The sequence below is a fragment of the Onychostoma macrolepis genome, chromosome 19 (genome assembly GCF_012432095.1).
Source record: "Onychostoma macrolepis isolate SWU-2019 chromosome 19, ASM1243209v1, whole genome shotgun sequence".
NCBI classification, from domain to species: Eukaryota; Metazoa; Chordata; class Actinopteri; order Cypriniformes; family Cyprinidae; genus Onychostoma; species Onychostoma macrolepis.
In genome coordinates this window covers 30833405-30849752 of record NC_081173.1, presented here as the reverse complement: position 1 = coordinate 30849752, position 16348 = coordinate 30833405, and the positions used below count along the sequence as shown (strand labels likewise).

The window sequence follows — 16348 nt, the reverse complement described above, 5'->3', positions numbered from 1 at the left end:
TTTTAATTAAACAGTAATTAAACATCCTTGTTTAATTAAATATCCTTAATAGTAGGGCTGGACAATAATTCAATATCAATATGTATCACAATATAATTTTTTCAATAACGTGATATGATTTTTGAACACATTTCGGTATTTCGATATACATTACCAGTGTTTCTCATGTATACATTGATTTATTTGTGGCGTTTGACTTCTTGAATAAACATGAACGCTGCGTTTCAAAATCAAAAGCGGCATAGGTGTTTTATATGAATGTGTCTCTGAAGGGAACGGTCGACTGTCTTCAGAATAGTTTTGATGGCATTTTCATTTTATCTGATAAAGTAGCGTTCATGAGCGGAGCTGCTTTGATTACAGCTATTACCGGAAGCCGCTAGTTCTACCCTGGTTCTGCTGCTCTCAGAGCGCCTCCTGCTGGCAGAGAACCAGATTGCATTTTCAATAATAAGCCCGTCTCCAGCAACATGTTTTGTTGTTGCTCAATTTTTGTTTTCTGCAGCAACTCGGAGTCAGTATTTATTTTTATTTTTGAGGGGAAGGAAAGTATATAAATGAATACTTTTATTTAGCAAGGATGCTTTAAATTGATCAAAAGTGATGATAAAACATTTGTTACAAAAGATTTCTGAACTTTCTATTCATCAAAGAAACCTGAACAAATTATACTCTGCTGTTTTCAACATAATAAATACATGAAAGTTGCCAAGGCTTTAGACTGGATCTGTTCATCATGTGGTTTCTCTCTGATTGTGAAGCTGCTGCTTCTCTGAGCTGTAGATCCTGAACTGAGAGACTGAAGAGTGTGATTGTTCTCTACAGGTTGAGTAAGTGTGGCGTCACAGATGAAGGTTGTGCTGCTCTGGCTTCAGCTCTGAGATCAAACCCCTCACACCTGAGAGAACTGGATCTGTCATTTAATAAACTAGGAGCGTCAGGAGTGAATCTGCTCTCTGATCTACTGAAGGATCCTCGCTGTAAACTGGAGAAACTCTGGTAAGATTATATAAATCTGTCAGCATCCTCCTAAATTTTGCTCCTTTGTTGAGTATGAACTAAATGAAAACCAAAACTGTGTCATAAAGAAAGTGTCCTGCCAGTTAATTGAAAATGATGTTGTTTTAATCTTCATTACATTATTTCAAAAGTTTTTGACACAATTTTAAAATACTTACGATATTATAGGATGAGGGGATGATCTAAAAACAGCTGCTTTATCATACAGATGTGTGTTTATGATTTGGGGTATTTACAAAAGAATTAAACAGTTCTGACATTTTCTATAATATTGAAACGAACCCCTCGAACCACACGTAGAAGCAGGTCTGAACTGTTAGATCTCGCTGTGTTTGGCTGAGCAGTCATTGAGTAGCTCGTCAGTGTATTAGATTTCTCCGTTGCATTAAATAAATAAGTTTATTCCATTACATAAAGGAAATACGTTCCTCGGCAAGGAAGAGGAAGTGAGTCAGGATAATATAGCGTCCGTGATTGGCTGCAGGTGTTAGCATGATCAGAGTGAGGGGGATTATGGGAAATGCTGTCCAGGGTGTGGTGCAGGTTTGTGTAGAGAAAGTGTCATAGTGGTGACGGATGACATCTGACGGTGAATGGACAGAAGTGCACGGAGCAGATCTGTGACACATTGAATGGTTATACTCTGTTGTTTGTTGGTGAACAGGCAAACTAAAAAAATGTAAAGAAAGACTGTATATTTCTTTAATTTTGAAATATTGAGAAGTATTGTAATAAGAGCTGCATACTTCTTACTGTAGTCTTTGTCTTGAGTTGTAACGGAGTCGTTTTTTAATTAAACAGTAATTAAACATCCTTGTTTAATTAAATATCCTTAATAGTAGGGCTGGACAATAATTCAATATCAATATGTATCACAATATAATTTTTTTCAATAACGTGATATGATTTTTGAACACATTTCCGGTATTTCGATATACATTACCAGTGTTTCTCATGTATACATTGATTTATTTGTGGCGTTTGACTTCTTGAATAAACATGAACGCTGCACGTTTCAAAATCAAAACGCGGCATAGGTGTTTTATATGAATGTGTCTCTGAAGGGAACCGGTCGACTGTCTTCAGAATAGTTTTGATGGCATTTTCATTTTATCTGATAAAGTAGCGTTCATGAGCGGAGCTGCTTTGATTACAGCTATTACCGGGAAGCCGCTAGTTCTACCCTGGTTCTGCTGCTCTCAGAGCGCCTCCTGCTGGCAGAGAACCAGATTGCATTTTCAATAATAAGCCCGTCTCCAGCAACATGTTTTTGTTGTTGCTCAATTTTTTTGTTTTCTGCAGCAACTCGGAGTCAGTATTTATTTTTTTATTTTTTGAGGGGGAAGGAAAGTATATAAATGAATACTTTTATTTAGCAAGGATGCTTTAAATTGATCAAAAGTGATGATAAAAACATTTGTTACAAAAGATTTCTGAACTTTCTATTCATCAAAGAAACCTGAACAAATTATACTCTGCTGTTTTCAACATAATAAATGTTTTGTTTTTTTTGAGCAGCAAGAATATTAGAATGATTTCTGAAGGATCATGTGACTGGAGTAATGATGCTAAAAATTCAGCTCTGAAATCACAGGAATAACTTGCACTTTAAAATATTTTCAAATAGAAAACAGTTATTTTAAATGGAAAAAATATTTCAAAATGTTACTGTTTCTGCTGTATTTTGGATCAAATAAATGCAGGCTTGATGAGCAGAAGAGAATTCTTAAAAAAACAAATCTTACCGTTCAAAAACTTTTGACTGGTAGTGTATGTTAGCATTATAGTTTGAAGTTAAATATAATAATATTAATATTAATAAGGTGAGTGAGATGTTTATTTGACGGTGGTTTCACATTTCTTGTATGTGTGAAGGCTAAATACAAATAAAAGGAGAACATTAATTTATTTGTGCTGTTTTTTCCCCCTAAAATTTCCTATAGTTTTATAGGAGGAGGTTTCATAGACTTGGCAAATTCATTTTTCATAAGTTTGTAGGTAAAGACATCTGTTGTGGGCATGCTTGTCAGTTTTTATGAGGCTTTTTTTAATAGTGTTCATATCGATATCGGAATTATATCGTATCGCCCGAAATTAAGAAATATATCGTGATATAAATTTTGGCCATATCGTCCAGCCATACTTAATAGAAAATTCATAATTGAATTTTGACTATATGATTCACCAAACTACTATTAAATGTGATTTCAGAGAATAGTACAATAGTAAGACTATAAATACACATGCAGTCAGCAGGTCACAACAGTGCTGTGTGAGGAGAAAGTACAGCTAACCGAGGCCAGGGCCGTACCCACCATTGAGGTCCCCGAGGTCCGGATCTAGGTATTTTTCCAATAACAGAAGTTGTAAAATAATTAGCTTATATTAATTATGCTTTGGTGCTACAAGCATAAAAAGCCAAGATAACAGATCATCTCCTCTGAGATGCCTCAGCGGTAGGGGTGTGCGATATATAGTCTGCGATAATACCGTAATTGTTGTTTTAACGATGTGCGATTTAACATTATCGAGTATTTTGCAAAAACCATTCAAAACACCCCGACAGAGCGCACGCATACATTACGTGAAGTCTAGTGAGTGCACATTTAGTTCTTTCACTGCGTGATTCAGTCTAATGAGCTGCATTTAGAATGATCACAAATTAAAGATAAGGGGGCAGAAAATGTATATTTATACCACTTCATAGTTAATCATAGTTACTTCACAGTTTCAGTTGATTGAATCTGAGGCACAGTCACAATTCAGTGCATCTGACTAACAATAAGACTCCACATCATCTGTCAGCACCTAAATCCTGGTTTATACTCATTATGCTTTACAAAGACACCATTTTTCTTGTGCATATGGTGTTTTCCCAGTAAAATGATCAACTGTACTGCATATTATACTTTTATAGTTTGTTGTTTATATAATATATTAATTATTTTAGCATTCATAATATCTTTATTTTAATTTATTTTTTGTCTTTAACATAGTAAATACATGAAAGTTGCCAAGGCTTTAGACTGGATCTGTTCATCATGTGGTTTCTCTCTGATTGTGAAGCTGCTGCTTCTCTGAGCTGTAGATCCTGAACTGAGAGACTGAAGAGTGTGATTGTTCTCTACAGGTTGATGGATTGTGGCGTCACAGATGAAGGTTGTGCTGCTCTGGCTTCAGCTCTGAGATCAAACCCCTCACACCTGAGACATCTGATTCTGTCTCTGAATAATCTAAGAGACTCAGATGTGAAGCTGCTCTCTGATCTGAAGGATGATCCACATTATAAACTGGAGACACTGAAGTGAGTAGTGATGATTAAAAATTTTGAATTTTTAAATTAAGTTAATATAGTTCCTTCTTCTTGGGTTACTTTCTTGGTAATTGTGTCTAATATGTTTAAAAAGAGTTTGATTCAGTTTGTAGTTTAGTATCTTGATGTTTCTTTTTTTATTTCAAAATAATACAGTATTTCCCTAGTGAAAAATAAATACACTTGTATATGAAATACATTTATTTCATGCTAAGTATACAACAAATACATTTACATATTTACTCGCTTAATAAAAGCACCCTGCAATTGTACTTTTAGGATAATAAACTGGTAAACTTACAGTCTACTAAACTGGAACAACTAGTTTTAAACAAGATGCACTTTAATTGTGCAGAAATAGTGCTGAAGTCCAACTAAAGAGATACTGAAGTATAGTTGATTGTGCTAAAGTGGAACTATTGCAAGTATACTTTAAAAGCAAGATATTTAAAGTGTACCTAAAGACCGAAATTATAAAGAGAAACTTCATACAATGCTCATAAATAGTGACACTAAAAACACATTGTAGGCTTAATATTAAGAAATGCACATTGTGCACAAGTAGTACTCCAAATAAAGTTGAATTATCATTTTTATATCAGTAAGCCTCAAGCGATATGTCAGTAAATATGTTAATATATTTGAACTATACTTAGTATGAAATAAATGTATTATAAATTACTTTTTTAGGTTTGCTTTTATCATTGACTACGTTTACATAAACTCTCATGATGTGATTAAACTTTACCTCATGTAAACAATACTTCAATTAAATTGATGTTAAACTCGTATAATCGTAGTAAAATATGCAGCATATGCAAAACAGATAACAAGCAGACATGTAAACACATTAATCACATTATTACCGCTCTGAACAAAGTGAGGATGTGCTCACACATAGACTGATATGACGTGTGTTGTTCACATGAATGAACTCCATGACATTATTATTATTATTGGTGCACATATAAATATAGTTATTGTTTTTTTATATCTGAAATTATGAAATTAAATCTTTTGAGAGAATGTCAATTTTAATAGAAAGATGGTAAATATTTATCAATTACTTTAATTGTCATAAAACTGTGACAGAAAGAGAACAAAACTATAGATAAGGGTCGAGGGTCATCATTGATGGTTGTTTGGATGCAAAATCTGAATCTGAATGGTTAAAAACAGCTTTAAAAATCATACGTCACAGGGTTAGTTTATGAATCTGACTAATAATGCAAATAGCTTGTTTTAGTTGTTCTAAAGTGGATAATGCAGTAATGTCACACATTTGCTTGTGTTTTACTTTCAGCTTTTAGATGTTGGTCTGATCTTCTCTGATCAGCTGATGGTGAATAAAGAGCTGCTACAGACAGACGTCACATTCAACAGAATCAACACACAAACCCACAGCGATCATCACACACACGTGTGTTTGTGCAGCCTTCCAGAATGATGCAATTCATTATTTGATATCAGACAAGGAAAACTAGTTTTTTCCTCTGAAGTGACTTTTGTACTGGTAGCACATTTTACATAATAATATTGCCAGTTTTTTTGTGACAGTATGTGTATTTTCTGTTCAATTCTTATTACAGTATTCTGATTTAACTCAATGTAAAAAAAAAAAAAAAATGTACATCAGGTTAAAATGCCTTGGTAAAGTATAAAAAGCACAACCTGCACTCTGAAAGTAAAGTTAATTGATTTTGTACAGTTTTGATCATGTTTATTCTAAATGAATGAGAATGAGCTTCATTGCCAGGTATGTTTACACATACGAGGATTTTTTTATAGTATATGTACAAAATAGCAAAAACATGATATAAAATAAAGACAATTATGTATGTACAAGTATGATATGTGCAAATTTGAAATGTAAATAAGTATGTGTGTTAAATAAATCATGTGTAATAGTGTTGTGTGTGTTCCACTTTTATTGTCAAGTGTTCATGAGATGGATTGCCTGATGGTAGAAACACCATAAAGTGTTTTTTCATAATCTGAAAAAACAAGCCTTGTGCATTATAGGGAATATTATTTAGAGATTTTTACAGTTGGTTTGATACCTTTACATCAAATGGTGTCGTCATTTAATGGATTTATATTTATACAATTAATTTATTATTATTATTATTATTATTTAACCCTTGTGCAACATAAAGGGCATATATTTATGTCTATCTGATTTAGTTTGGGTTCAAAACATAACAGGCACAAAGAGTTTAATTGGTATGAAGCCGAATGTCTAATGAATGTCAAACCTCACACTGACTTTACCGCAGTGTATAAATGCAAATGTGAACTACTTACATCTACCTGACTGTCAATAAGTAGCCTACATAACATAGACCTATCTATTAACATATTAAAATTAATTGACATAGACTCTTAGCTAATCATTTAACTATAGCCTTTAGCATTTATGTTGCAACGTTGCACGAACAATAATAACTTTAGCGATTATTTAACACGCCTCGTTCGTGTCGCTTCAAGACTTGGTCTGTTCTGACAGCTCATACTGTGCAGTGTACAGCCTCCCCCTACTGGACGCATCAGGAACAACAGGGGCGTAGATCTGCCTGCTCCAGGCCTGCAGCCTCCACAGACTCCATTTAGGGGACATTCTGGATCCTTTTTTGTTTGCTCTTCCTTGTAGGAGGCGCCAAATACTGCTTGTTTTAGGAGCTCGCTCGTCTATGGGATGTTTCGGTTTTGTTTCACTCAAATCTCGCTAAACATGTTTAAAAAGTTTTGACGACTGAACATAAGACTCGTGCCGATCTTTAACAATGTAAGTTTTCATGTTTTTAAAGTATAAATCCAGCCTATGTAATTCTGTTATTATAGTTAGTTAATAGTTGTAATTATGTTCGTTGAAAATAAATCCGCTAATGATTTATCGACATATAGGCCTATTTGGACAATATTTGGCTGAGATACTATTTGAAAATCTGGAATCTGAAGGAGCAAAAAATCTAAATATTGAGAAAATCGCCTTTAAAGTTGTCCAAATGAAGCAATGCATATTAGCCTACGAATAAAAAAATAAGTTTTGATATATTTACGGCAGGAACTTTACAAAATATCTTCATGGAACATGATCTTCATTCTTTAGGCTACTTAATATCCCAATGATTTCTGGCATAAAAGAAAAAAAAATACTTATGCTATAGCTACTTATGACTGTTTTTGTGCTCCAGGGCCACATATAATTATGAGATTGTCACTGTATTTCTTGGTTAAGTTGGTTTTATGTTGGACATTCCTTAGGCATTCGGCGAGCACATTAAGGGACTGTCTCTAAAGTGCAGAAAATAATAATAATAATAATAATAAAAAAGATATGCATTCCAAGATTAGAAAACATGCAAAGCATCATATGAGTAAGTCCCGTGCATTACAGGATTTTAAATGCAGGACGTGGCAAAGAACCGCCCGACGCCAAGCGGAGCAATATTTGACCAAATGGGTAAAAATGAGGTTAGGGTACAATGGGGCTAAAGGCCCACCTTAAGAAAAAATGTGCTATTCACTGCACCTAAAATGTATAATTGCAGAAAAAAATATATACGTTGTATTGAACATTAATGGAGCAACAGATTTTGTGTGAAAATAAATCATTCAAGTTGTATGAGGTGGCAAGAGGGGCTTTTACCCCACACACGGGGTAAAAGGCACAAGGTATTGATACAAATACTTTAGCTAAAATAATGTTTTGTTTAATAATGTCTAGGTTAATACTTGTTCAAAACAATCACTTTTGAATAATTGTTGTTCAATAAATGTACTGTCATTAAAACGCTAATATAAAAAATATATTTTAAAATACAGAAACAAAATAATTTTAATAAGTAATAAGTATTAAGATTCTGAAAGCATTGAAGGAGATCCAATAATAATTGAAAATATATTTACAGTAATAACAACAAATTATATTTTATTATATGATATGATTAAACAAAACTGAAAATCATAAAGACCTTTGTCTCAAAATATATGCATTAATTTTAGCGATCCTCATTTGCTAAATTGCTACTTAAATCTACAACATTTTAAAAAACATAAAATATTAGATCAAGTAAGCACAGAATCAACTTTGCGCTGCTGCGCGCGATCGCGTCAAAGATCTGATAAATAGTCACCTGCATCTTGAAAAGCGGATGTTTTGCAAAGTGCTACGCGACGGTTTTGTGCCATCTAGTGGTTTAGATGAAAATAATATCAAAGGCGCCTTTAGCCCCGTTGTACCCTATTTTCGTCAGTTAAGGCTGTACCTAGCTACTTGTTGCGTCTGTGCGTCTCTCTGTACAAACAATTTCTTTAAAAACAGCGATTTTACCAACTTGTTGCTGGGGAATATAATGTAGCGATCTAGTATCTAGTCAATTGTATTAATAAAAATCGCGGTGAAGCGTTGACAATAATTTTACAACAGCGCAATCTGTGACCTCTCTCTCTCTCTCTCTCTCTGTGTGTGTGTGTGTGTGTGTGTGTGTGTGCAGTGTTGGCAATTAATTTTCAGGGAAAGTTGCTAAAGGAAGGTTGATTTCTTGCTAAAAGTTGCTAAATTACATTGTGACATCATTGCACGATGAAGCAAAATTTTCTCTACATCAAATCTCAGCAAAAAAAAAAAAAATGGTTTTAAATATGTTCATTTAGATTTGGTCGTAAAATAATATTAATGCATCATATTAAAATATAAATAACTTTTAAATACAACATTGAATTATTGAACATTTAGCCTACACATTTTTGAATGATTACAATTTAAGTTTATTTATTAGCTAGTAAACTAGTCAAACTACACATTCTGAACAATTATAGTTTTAAGCAGTGTATTCGCAGTTAGTTAGTTAGCATGCTACTCTCTAAGAAAAGTCTGTAAAAATAGGGCAAAATCTAATATAAAGGAATTTTCTGTATTGATTTTTCACAGGTTTTTACCTGCATTTTAAATGACGCATTGTATTTTGTGTTTTCGGGTTACAGCCAGGGTTACAACGGAAAGTGTATAATGGATAACAGATAATGTCCTGGAAAATTACTATACCTTTTCCATTTGTTTAGATATTTTTCTTACAGTGTACCAACTGATCAACAATCGCATGTACGAGCTACTAACAAGGTGTATCATAAATGATCAATTATTAAATTATCATTATAATTAAGTTGAACAATTGCAAAGAGCAGCTAACTTAGTTCATGTGATGTGTGTACTGCGAGGCATCTTTGGTTTCCTCTTTTTGTGTAATTTAGTCATGTCCTGATTTAATTCTCCCACTTTTTTTCCTGCGTACACTCCACTCTTCTAAAAATAATGAAAAACCTATAGCCAAATTATAATTCTTCTTACATTTTCTACATACAATTCCTATCTTATGCATTTCTCAGAAAATGCCATTGAGCCTGGACCCACCAAATTACACAAGGACTACAAATTACACAGCAGTACAAAAAAAATGATTACTAAATAAATGTTATAGGCACATAGCATAGCAATGTTAATATTTTTGTATGAGAAATGTTTGTGAATATAAACCGGCACAATTGCATAATCGAATAATATTATTATTAATTTTGATATTATGCTTTTGTGAAATATGATCTGAACGAGATACAGCATGATCTATGACTATTATGTGATTACATATAAATTAATGCTGAAGAAAAGGTCGAATGTCTAACGAATATCCAACATAAAACCAACTTTACCGCAACAGCTTGTTGTTTGTGTTTTGAGTTTGACTGACCATGTTCAGTATTATTGCATAAATCCGATTATTCATGATTCATGTAAGATCCAAATTAAATATTCAGACAAAATGAAAGTGATAGTTTAGTAATGTTTTTCTTCTCAGCAAAGCACCTTATTCCTGTATAAATATGTTTGTGATATGTAGCATGGGTCTGTCACATAAATCAGCTCTTCTGTCTTTTCAGGTTTTCTATACTGCTGCTGTTTTGCTTTGTCAATAATTGTGGTCAGTATAATTTTGTTTGAAAATTGTAACACTTCTTGATTTTTAGTGTTAGGTAGAGTTGTTCTAGTCAATGGTTTCTCTGTTGTACCAAGTGACTTTGAGATTAATGTCTCACACTTGAAATCAACAACTTTTTTTATCTTATCGCTTTTTGTTAGTTTTGATGGTATTTGTTGTAATGATTTCAATTATACCTTTTTATTGTAAAGCACTTTGTAACTTTGTTTTGAAAGATGCTATATAGATATGAATAAAATTAAACTTGCTCAAAGCATTCTAGTTAATTAATTAGCCTATTAATACATTTAAAAAATGAGTATTAATAAAGCTGAACAGTTTGTATCTCTGAGGAGAGCGAGAAGTTCATTTGACTGTTTATTGTAAATGATTATATGGAGAAGGTGATCATGGCTTGAATCAAGCTTTAATTCAGTTCAGATGCAAAATATTGGAGAAACTTCATCATCATTTTAAATCTCTTGAATCCATTGGATGTTTGGTGATTGAGCAAAAGAAAACTTAGATGACTAAAATAATTCGAAAATGTAATGATGACCTGATTATAGAGAATAAATGAAAACACCACATGAATTTTTCAGTATTGATACTTTGTATTGAATGAATTTTACACTGTCTGTATTTGCAGGAACCTCCCCTGTACCTGTGACAGGGAAAAAAGGAGGCAACGTCACCCTACCATGTGAATTTGAGGCCAGACAGATTTCTGATATTGTTTTAAGCAGGGTGTCAAAAAAGATACTTGTTTGTGGGAGTAAAGGATGTGAGAGTAAAAATAGCCGATTATTTAAAGAAGGAGCATGTGACATTGTTATCAAGGATCTGAGACTGAGCGATGCTGGAATATACATTTTGAATGTTTATCGCAATAATGATCAGACAGAGCTGGAGCGAAAAATAAAGTATCAACTTCATATTCGGGGTAAAGTTAAACATGATCAAACCATCAAAATTGCTTTCTGGATTTCCTAATAATGTTAGCAATGTAATTGCATGCAGGGCTGTAACCAGCAAATATGTGACCCTGGACCACAAAACCAGTCATAAGGGTCAAAATTTGAAATTGAGATTTATACATCATCTAAAAGCTGAATAAATAAGCTTTCCATTGATGTATGATTTGTTAGGATCGGACAATATTTGGAGATACACTATTTGAAAATGTGGAATCTGAGGGTGCAAAAAAAATCAAAATACTGAGAAAATCACCTTTAAAGTTGTCCAAATGAAGTTCTTAGCAATGCATATTACTAATCAAAAATTACGTTTTGATATATTTATGGTAGGAAATGTACAAAATATCTTCATGGAACATGCTCTTTACTTAATATCCCAATGATTTTTGGCATTAAAAAGAAAAATCAATAATTTTCACCCATGTATTTTTGGTTAATGCTACAAATATACCTCCACACCTCCGTCCACTTTCCACTGGAGTTTGTCTCCACTTTATTAGCACTGGCCAACAGAACATCCAACTTCAACTGGTCGCCTATTTTTACAGAACTTGTATCTAGGGAGAAACAGAAAGGCATTAATCAATAATTATTGTAATAATGATGTCAAACAATCAAGACCGTAAGCACATATTTAGTCCAAAGGGGACCAAATGTAATCATTTTTAAAGTCAGCCACTGAAAGGCCTTTATTGAATGGTAGGTGTGACATTTACAATATGTGACCCTGGACCGCAAAACCAGTCTTAAAGGGATAGTTCACCCAAAAATGAAAACTCTGTCATCATTTATTCACCCTCAAGTAGTTCCAAACCTGTATGAATGTCTTTGTTCTGCTGAACACAAAGGAAGATATTCTGAAGAATGTGAGAAACAGAGCAGTTCTGGGGCACCATTGACTTCCATAGTATTTTTTTTTTCTACTATGGAAGTCAATGGTGCCCCAGAACAGCCTGGTTACAAACTTTCTTCAAAATATCTTCCTTTGTGTTCAGCAGAACAAAGAAATTCATACAGGTTTGGAACTACTTGAGGGTGAGTAAATGATGACAGAATTCATTTTGGGTGAACTATCCCTTTAAGACTGGTTTTGATCAAATCTGTAAATGTCACACCTCCCATTCAATAAAGGCCTTTCAGTGGCTGACTTTAAAATGATTACATTTGGTCTGACTAAATATGCTTACGGTCTTGATTGTTTGACATCATTATTACAATAATTATTGATTAATGCTCTGTTTCTAGATACAAGTTCTGTAAAAATAGGCGACCAGTTGAAGTTGGATGTTCTGTTGGCCAGTGCTAATAAAGTGGAGACAAACTCCAGTGGAAAGTGGACGGAGGTGTGGAGCAGAGACCACGGGGTCTGTAATGATCGACTGAATGATAGTGATGGGAAGCTGACTATTAAAGAGTTTACAGCCAGTGATGTAGGATCATACAGAGCTCTGGACTTTGAAGGAGAAATCTTGATCACAGTGACTGTCATAGGTGAGAGAAGATCAGTAGATGTTTAGAAGTATCATTTTTAATACATCATCATGAGCTTGGGGTTTTCTTTTAAAGTAAATCTGTATGGATAATTTTTTTTAAATCTTGTACAGAATCTGGCTCAGCAGAAGGAAACACACGTAAGACAGAAGAACAGTAAAGTAAGAGGCTGTTAAAAAAAAATGAACAGTGAGTTTAAAAGTATAACATTTGTGCTCTCTTTCCAGCTTCCCCCCATTCTGCTCAAGAACATTGGAGTTGGGTAGAGAAATTTCTTTTTGGTTATGTGACCTCAATTTTTTTTGCGTATATAGTGATTATGGTAATTCAGGTTGTGCTTAGGGTTTCTGGGATGCTCTGATGTCTGCATGACAGATGTTACTTGTAATTTTCATAGGATTCTGTCAACATATTTGTTGGATAATACCATGCTCTCTGCTAGATCTCTCTGTCTCTCTTGGTCTGCCTGTCTGTGTTCTCTCACTTCCCTCCCTTTTTGTTTCTCTTTCTCTTATTTCATACACATGTACAATTATATACATATATATTTTGGAATTCCATGTTAAGATGGTGATAGGGGTTTGTGGGCTCGAGGTTACAGGGTGTACAGGGTGCATCTGGTAAAAAAGTCATTCTTCAGCCGGAAACACTCTTAATATGTCCAGAACGTCCTTTCCATATTCCTATATGATGTAATGCATATTTACCTTTTGACATTACAATATAACATTTCTGTAATATATATAACCTACCAGTCAAAAGTTTTTAAACAGTAAGATTTTTAATGCTATTCTACAGGTATTAATGTTTTTTAAAGAAGTCTCTTCTGTTCACCAAGCCTGCATTTATTAACAATAACATTAACAATCTTACTGTTCAAAAACCTTTGACTGTATAGGCAACTTTACTTTTTCTCGTATTTATAGCTTTTAATTGGCTTAGAAATCGGCTACACTGCTGGACAATAACCAATAATAATGATTTGTTTATATACTACAAACACCATTTTTTATCACATAAGGCAGAATAGTTTCTATACTGTAATAAATACTATGTCAATTAGCACTGCATTGTTCATATACTTTATTTATTACCTGGAGATGACTTGAAAAACACAAATAAACTATATATTGTTGCAATCGTATGTTTAATGTCCTCATGTTTCCAAACGTTTCTGTTTTTCTGTGAAAACAACTGTTTTCATATAAGGATATCAACACACTTTTGTCCATATTAGGAATTTCCTGGTACGACTTTCTGCACGTGAGCGCCCTCTGGCTTCAAGTATGAATGACACACTGTCACACTGTGTTTAGTGCTCCGTGATGTTCATCTCACCTTATTCTGGGTCCGAATAAAACATCAGGTCATGCACAGACTATCCTGTCTCTTTGAATTTAAATCTATATTTATTCACACCGCCTCTTGAAAACCTCTATGTGAAAACGCGTGCCCGAAAAGTGCGGGGGACAAATTTACGTGAAATTTAAATTTGGGGTGGGGCAGGGGGGATCTAGGCCCATGGGACAACCCCTTGTCTATGTTCATAGCAAAATACACTCAGGCCAGTTCCGGTTAGATTCTCGCCTGCCAGAGACTTACCCCTCGGCCCGACTCCATCTGCCGCGCTTGAGTCAATCGGGCCAAATGTGGCAGCTGTTAGCGAGCCGACACTGCCACATCCTAGCCGGAATCAGCCCGACACTAAAGTAAAGTGTACAGCGCACCGGGTGTGTCCCATTTTTATTTTTAATATCTACACTCTAAAAAATGTTGGGTTATTTTTTTTTTACCCAAATGCTGGGTTCGGCCTGTTGGGTCATTTTATTGGGTTGTTTTTAATACTCTTACCCAGGTTCTCGGTCTTTTTTAACGCTGGGTTATTTTTTTCTATAGTCAGAAACACTTTTCTATAGTTTTTGCGTCCTACAGGAGAAAACTGTATTGTCTTGTATTTTGTCGATCCACTGGTTCACATTTAAAAGTGTCGCAAAAATAGCAGATTGGCTTATTGAAAATGCAAATTCATTCTCTGCCAGCAGGTTTTGCTTTCAGAACGGCATATAGCGGTTCCCCGGTAACGGCTGAACACAAAGAAGCGCAGCACCTGACTTTAAACATGCAGCGCTCAAGTTTATTCAGTGAATTCACAGGCTTTTGAAGTTTAATCGTCGTATTAATCTGTATAGCAATTCTTGTCTTTCCGTCTCCAAATTTAAGACCATTTATAATTAAGACTTTTTGTACCAGACTTTTCATTAAATTTAAACAATAAACAGAAGATCTGCAGAAATCCTAAGAACAGGAACCCCCTAAGAACCCACAGTTCAGTGCAAACATTTCTGTCATGCATTTGGCAAAAAGGTTTTGTTTACTATGCATTTTACAGAGTTGCAAGTGCAACTCTGGCGTCCCCTTTTATTTGTGCGCAGTGGTGTGATGGCGATTTAAATAGAAATACAGATTTCCAAACAATCCAAACATATAGGTATCCCCTTGAACTTGGTAAAAAGATAATCTGTTTACCATCTTGACTGGAAAATACTGTTTTCATGGTCAGTTTTTCCATTTTTATTTGCTAATGTTAGTAAATGTTTACGTAAGAGTGCACGTCCTACTGCGCTGTAATTAATAGGTGTAATTGAAAACTAGCGACCTCTCCTATTTGGAGACAGTAACATCATAAACTGAAAGCAATCTTTATGTGACTTACTTTTCAAATGTTTTAAAATTGATCATCTGAGTCTAATATAATCCAGCTCAGTCAAGTCAGTTCTCCATTCCTGCTCTAGGAGAAAGCTATAGCCTACATCAATTCTATGCAGCGATGCTGCTGGGTTCTCTGGGCCAGAGCTCATCTTAGATAGTCAAAAAGACAGTGAAAATGTGTGCTGTTCTCAGATGAGTCCACATTTCAACTTGTTTCTCAGTTCCAAAGACCAATGGGACCATCCAGACTTTCCTTAGTGACAGAAGCAAAAGCAAATGTCTGTCATGGTATGGGGAGCAGCAGACAGAGCAAAGGGTGACTGGAATATATGAGAAGGTATTGTTGACCACATTAAAGCTAATAATTAATCTTGGAAAGTTTCATATACATAAAGCTAAAGTAAAATCTATTGCATTCTCCTTTAGGTTTTTCTGTAAAGATATTTTATGACTTTTATGACTAATATTTCATGAGTGTATAAAAATATCTCGGTAACACTTTACAGTATGGGTGCACAAACATTCATTAATTCGTGCTTAAATAATGCATAGTTAATCACGAGTTAATGTAAAACTCAGTAAAAAAAGTAAAGTCATAACATAATATCATTGCAAATCATTAGCTAATGATTAAAGCAGACAACTGTAAGTTGAAATGCATGGTTTCAATCCAATGTGGTAATTATCACATGCATTTACACTATTAGTTAATATAATATGTTATTAGGGAATTAATACATTATGACACATTTCACTAATAACCTGCATTATGCATTAACTCATGAATATCTGTGCATTAGTTAAGCATGAATTAATGCATATTAGTGCCACCATATTGTAAAATGTTACCAATATCTCTTACA

General features: G+C 34.1%; 1 protein-coding gene and 1 long non-coding RNA gene across 2 annotated transcripts in view; both read left to right on the top strand.

Moving 5' to 3' along the window:
• The window catches only part of LOC131525559 (ribonuclease inhibitor-like), a 214923-nt gene extending 208680 nt beyond the window's left edge, over window positions 1–6243 (top strand). Inside the window, exons 2-4 of the mRNA XM_058753354.1 lie at window positions 826–999; window positions 4151–4324; window positions 5637–6243. Of these exons, the coding sequence (XP_058609337.1) occupies window positions 826–999; window positions 4151–4324; window positions 5637–5643 (355 nt within the window). The 3' untranslated portion in view covers window positions 5644–6243. The remainder of the gene's footprint in view (window positions 1–825; window positions 1000–4150; window positions 4325–5636) is intronic.
• A 746-nt stretch (window positions 6244–6989) lies between these two features.
• On the top strand, window positions 6990–11787 carry LOC131525954 (uncharacterized). The gene is made up of 3 exons (XR_009267333.1): window positions 6990–7118; window positions 10271–10311; window positions 10958–11787. It is a non-coding gene; the product is annotated as an uncharacterized LOC131525954 (long non-coding RNA).
• Window positions 11788–16348: the final 4561 nt, after the last annotated feature.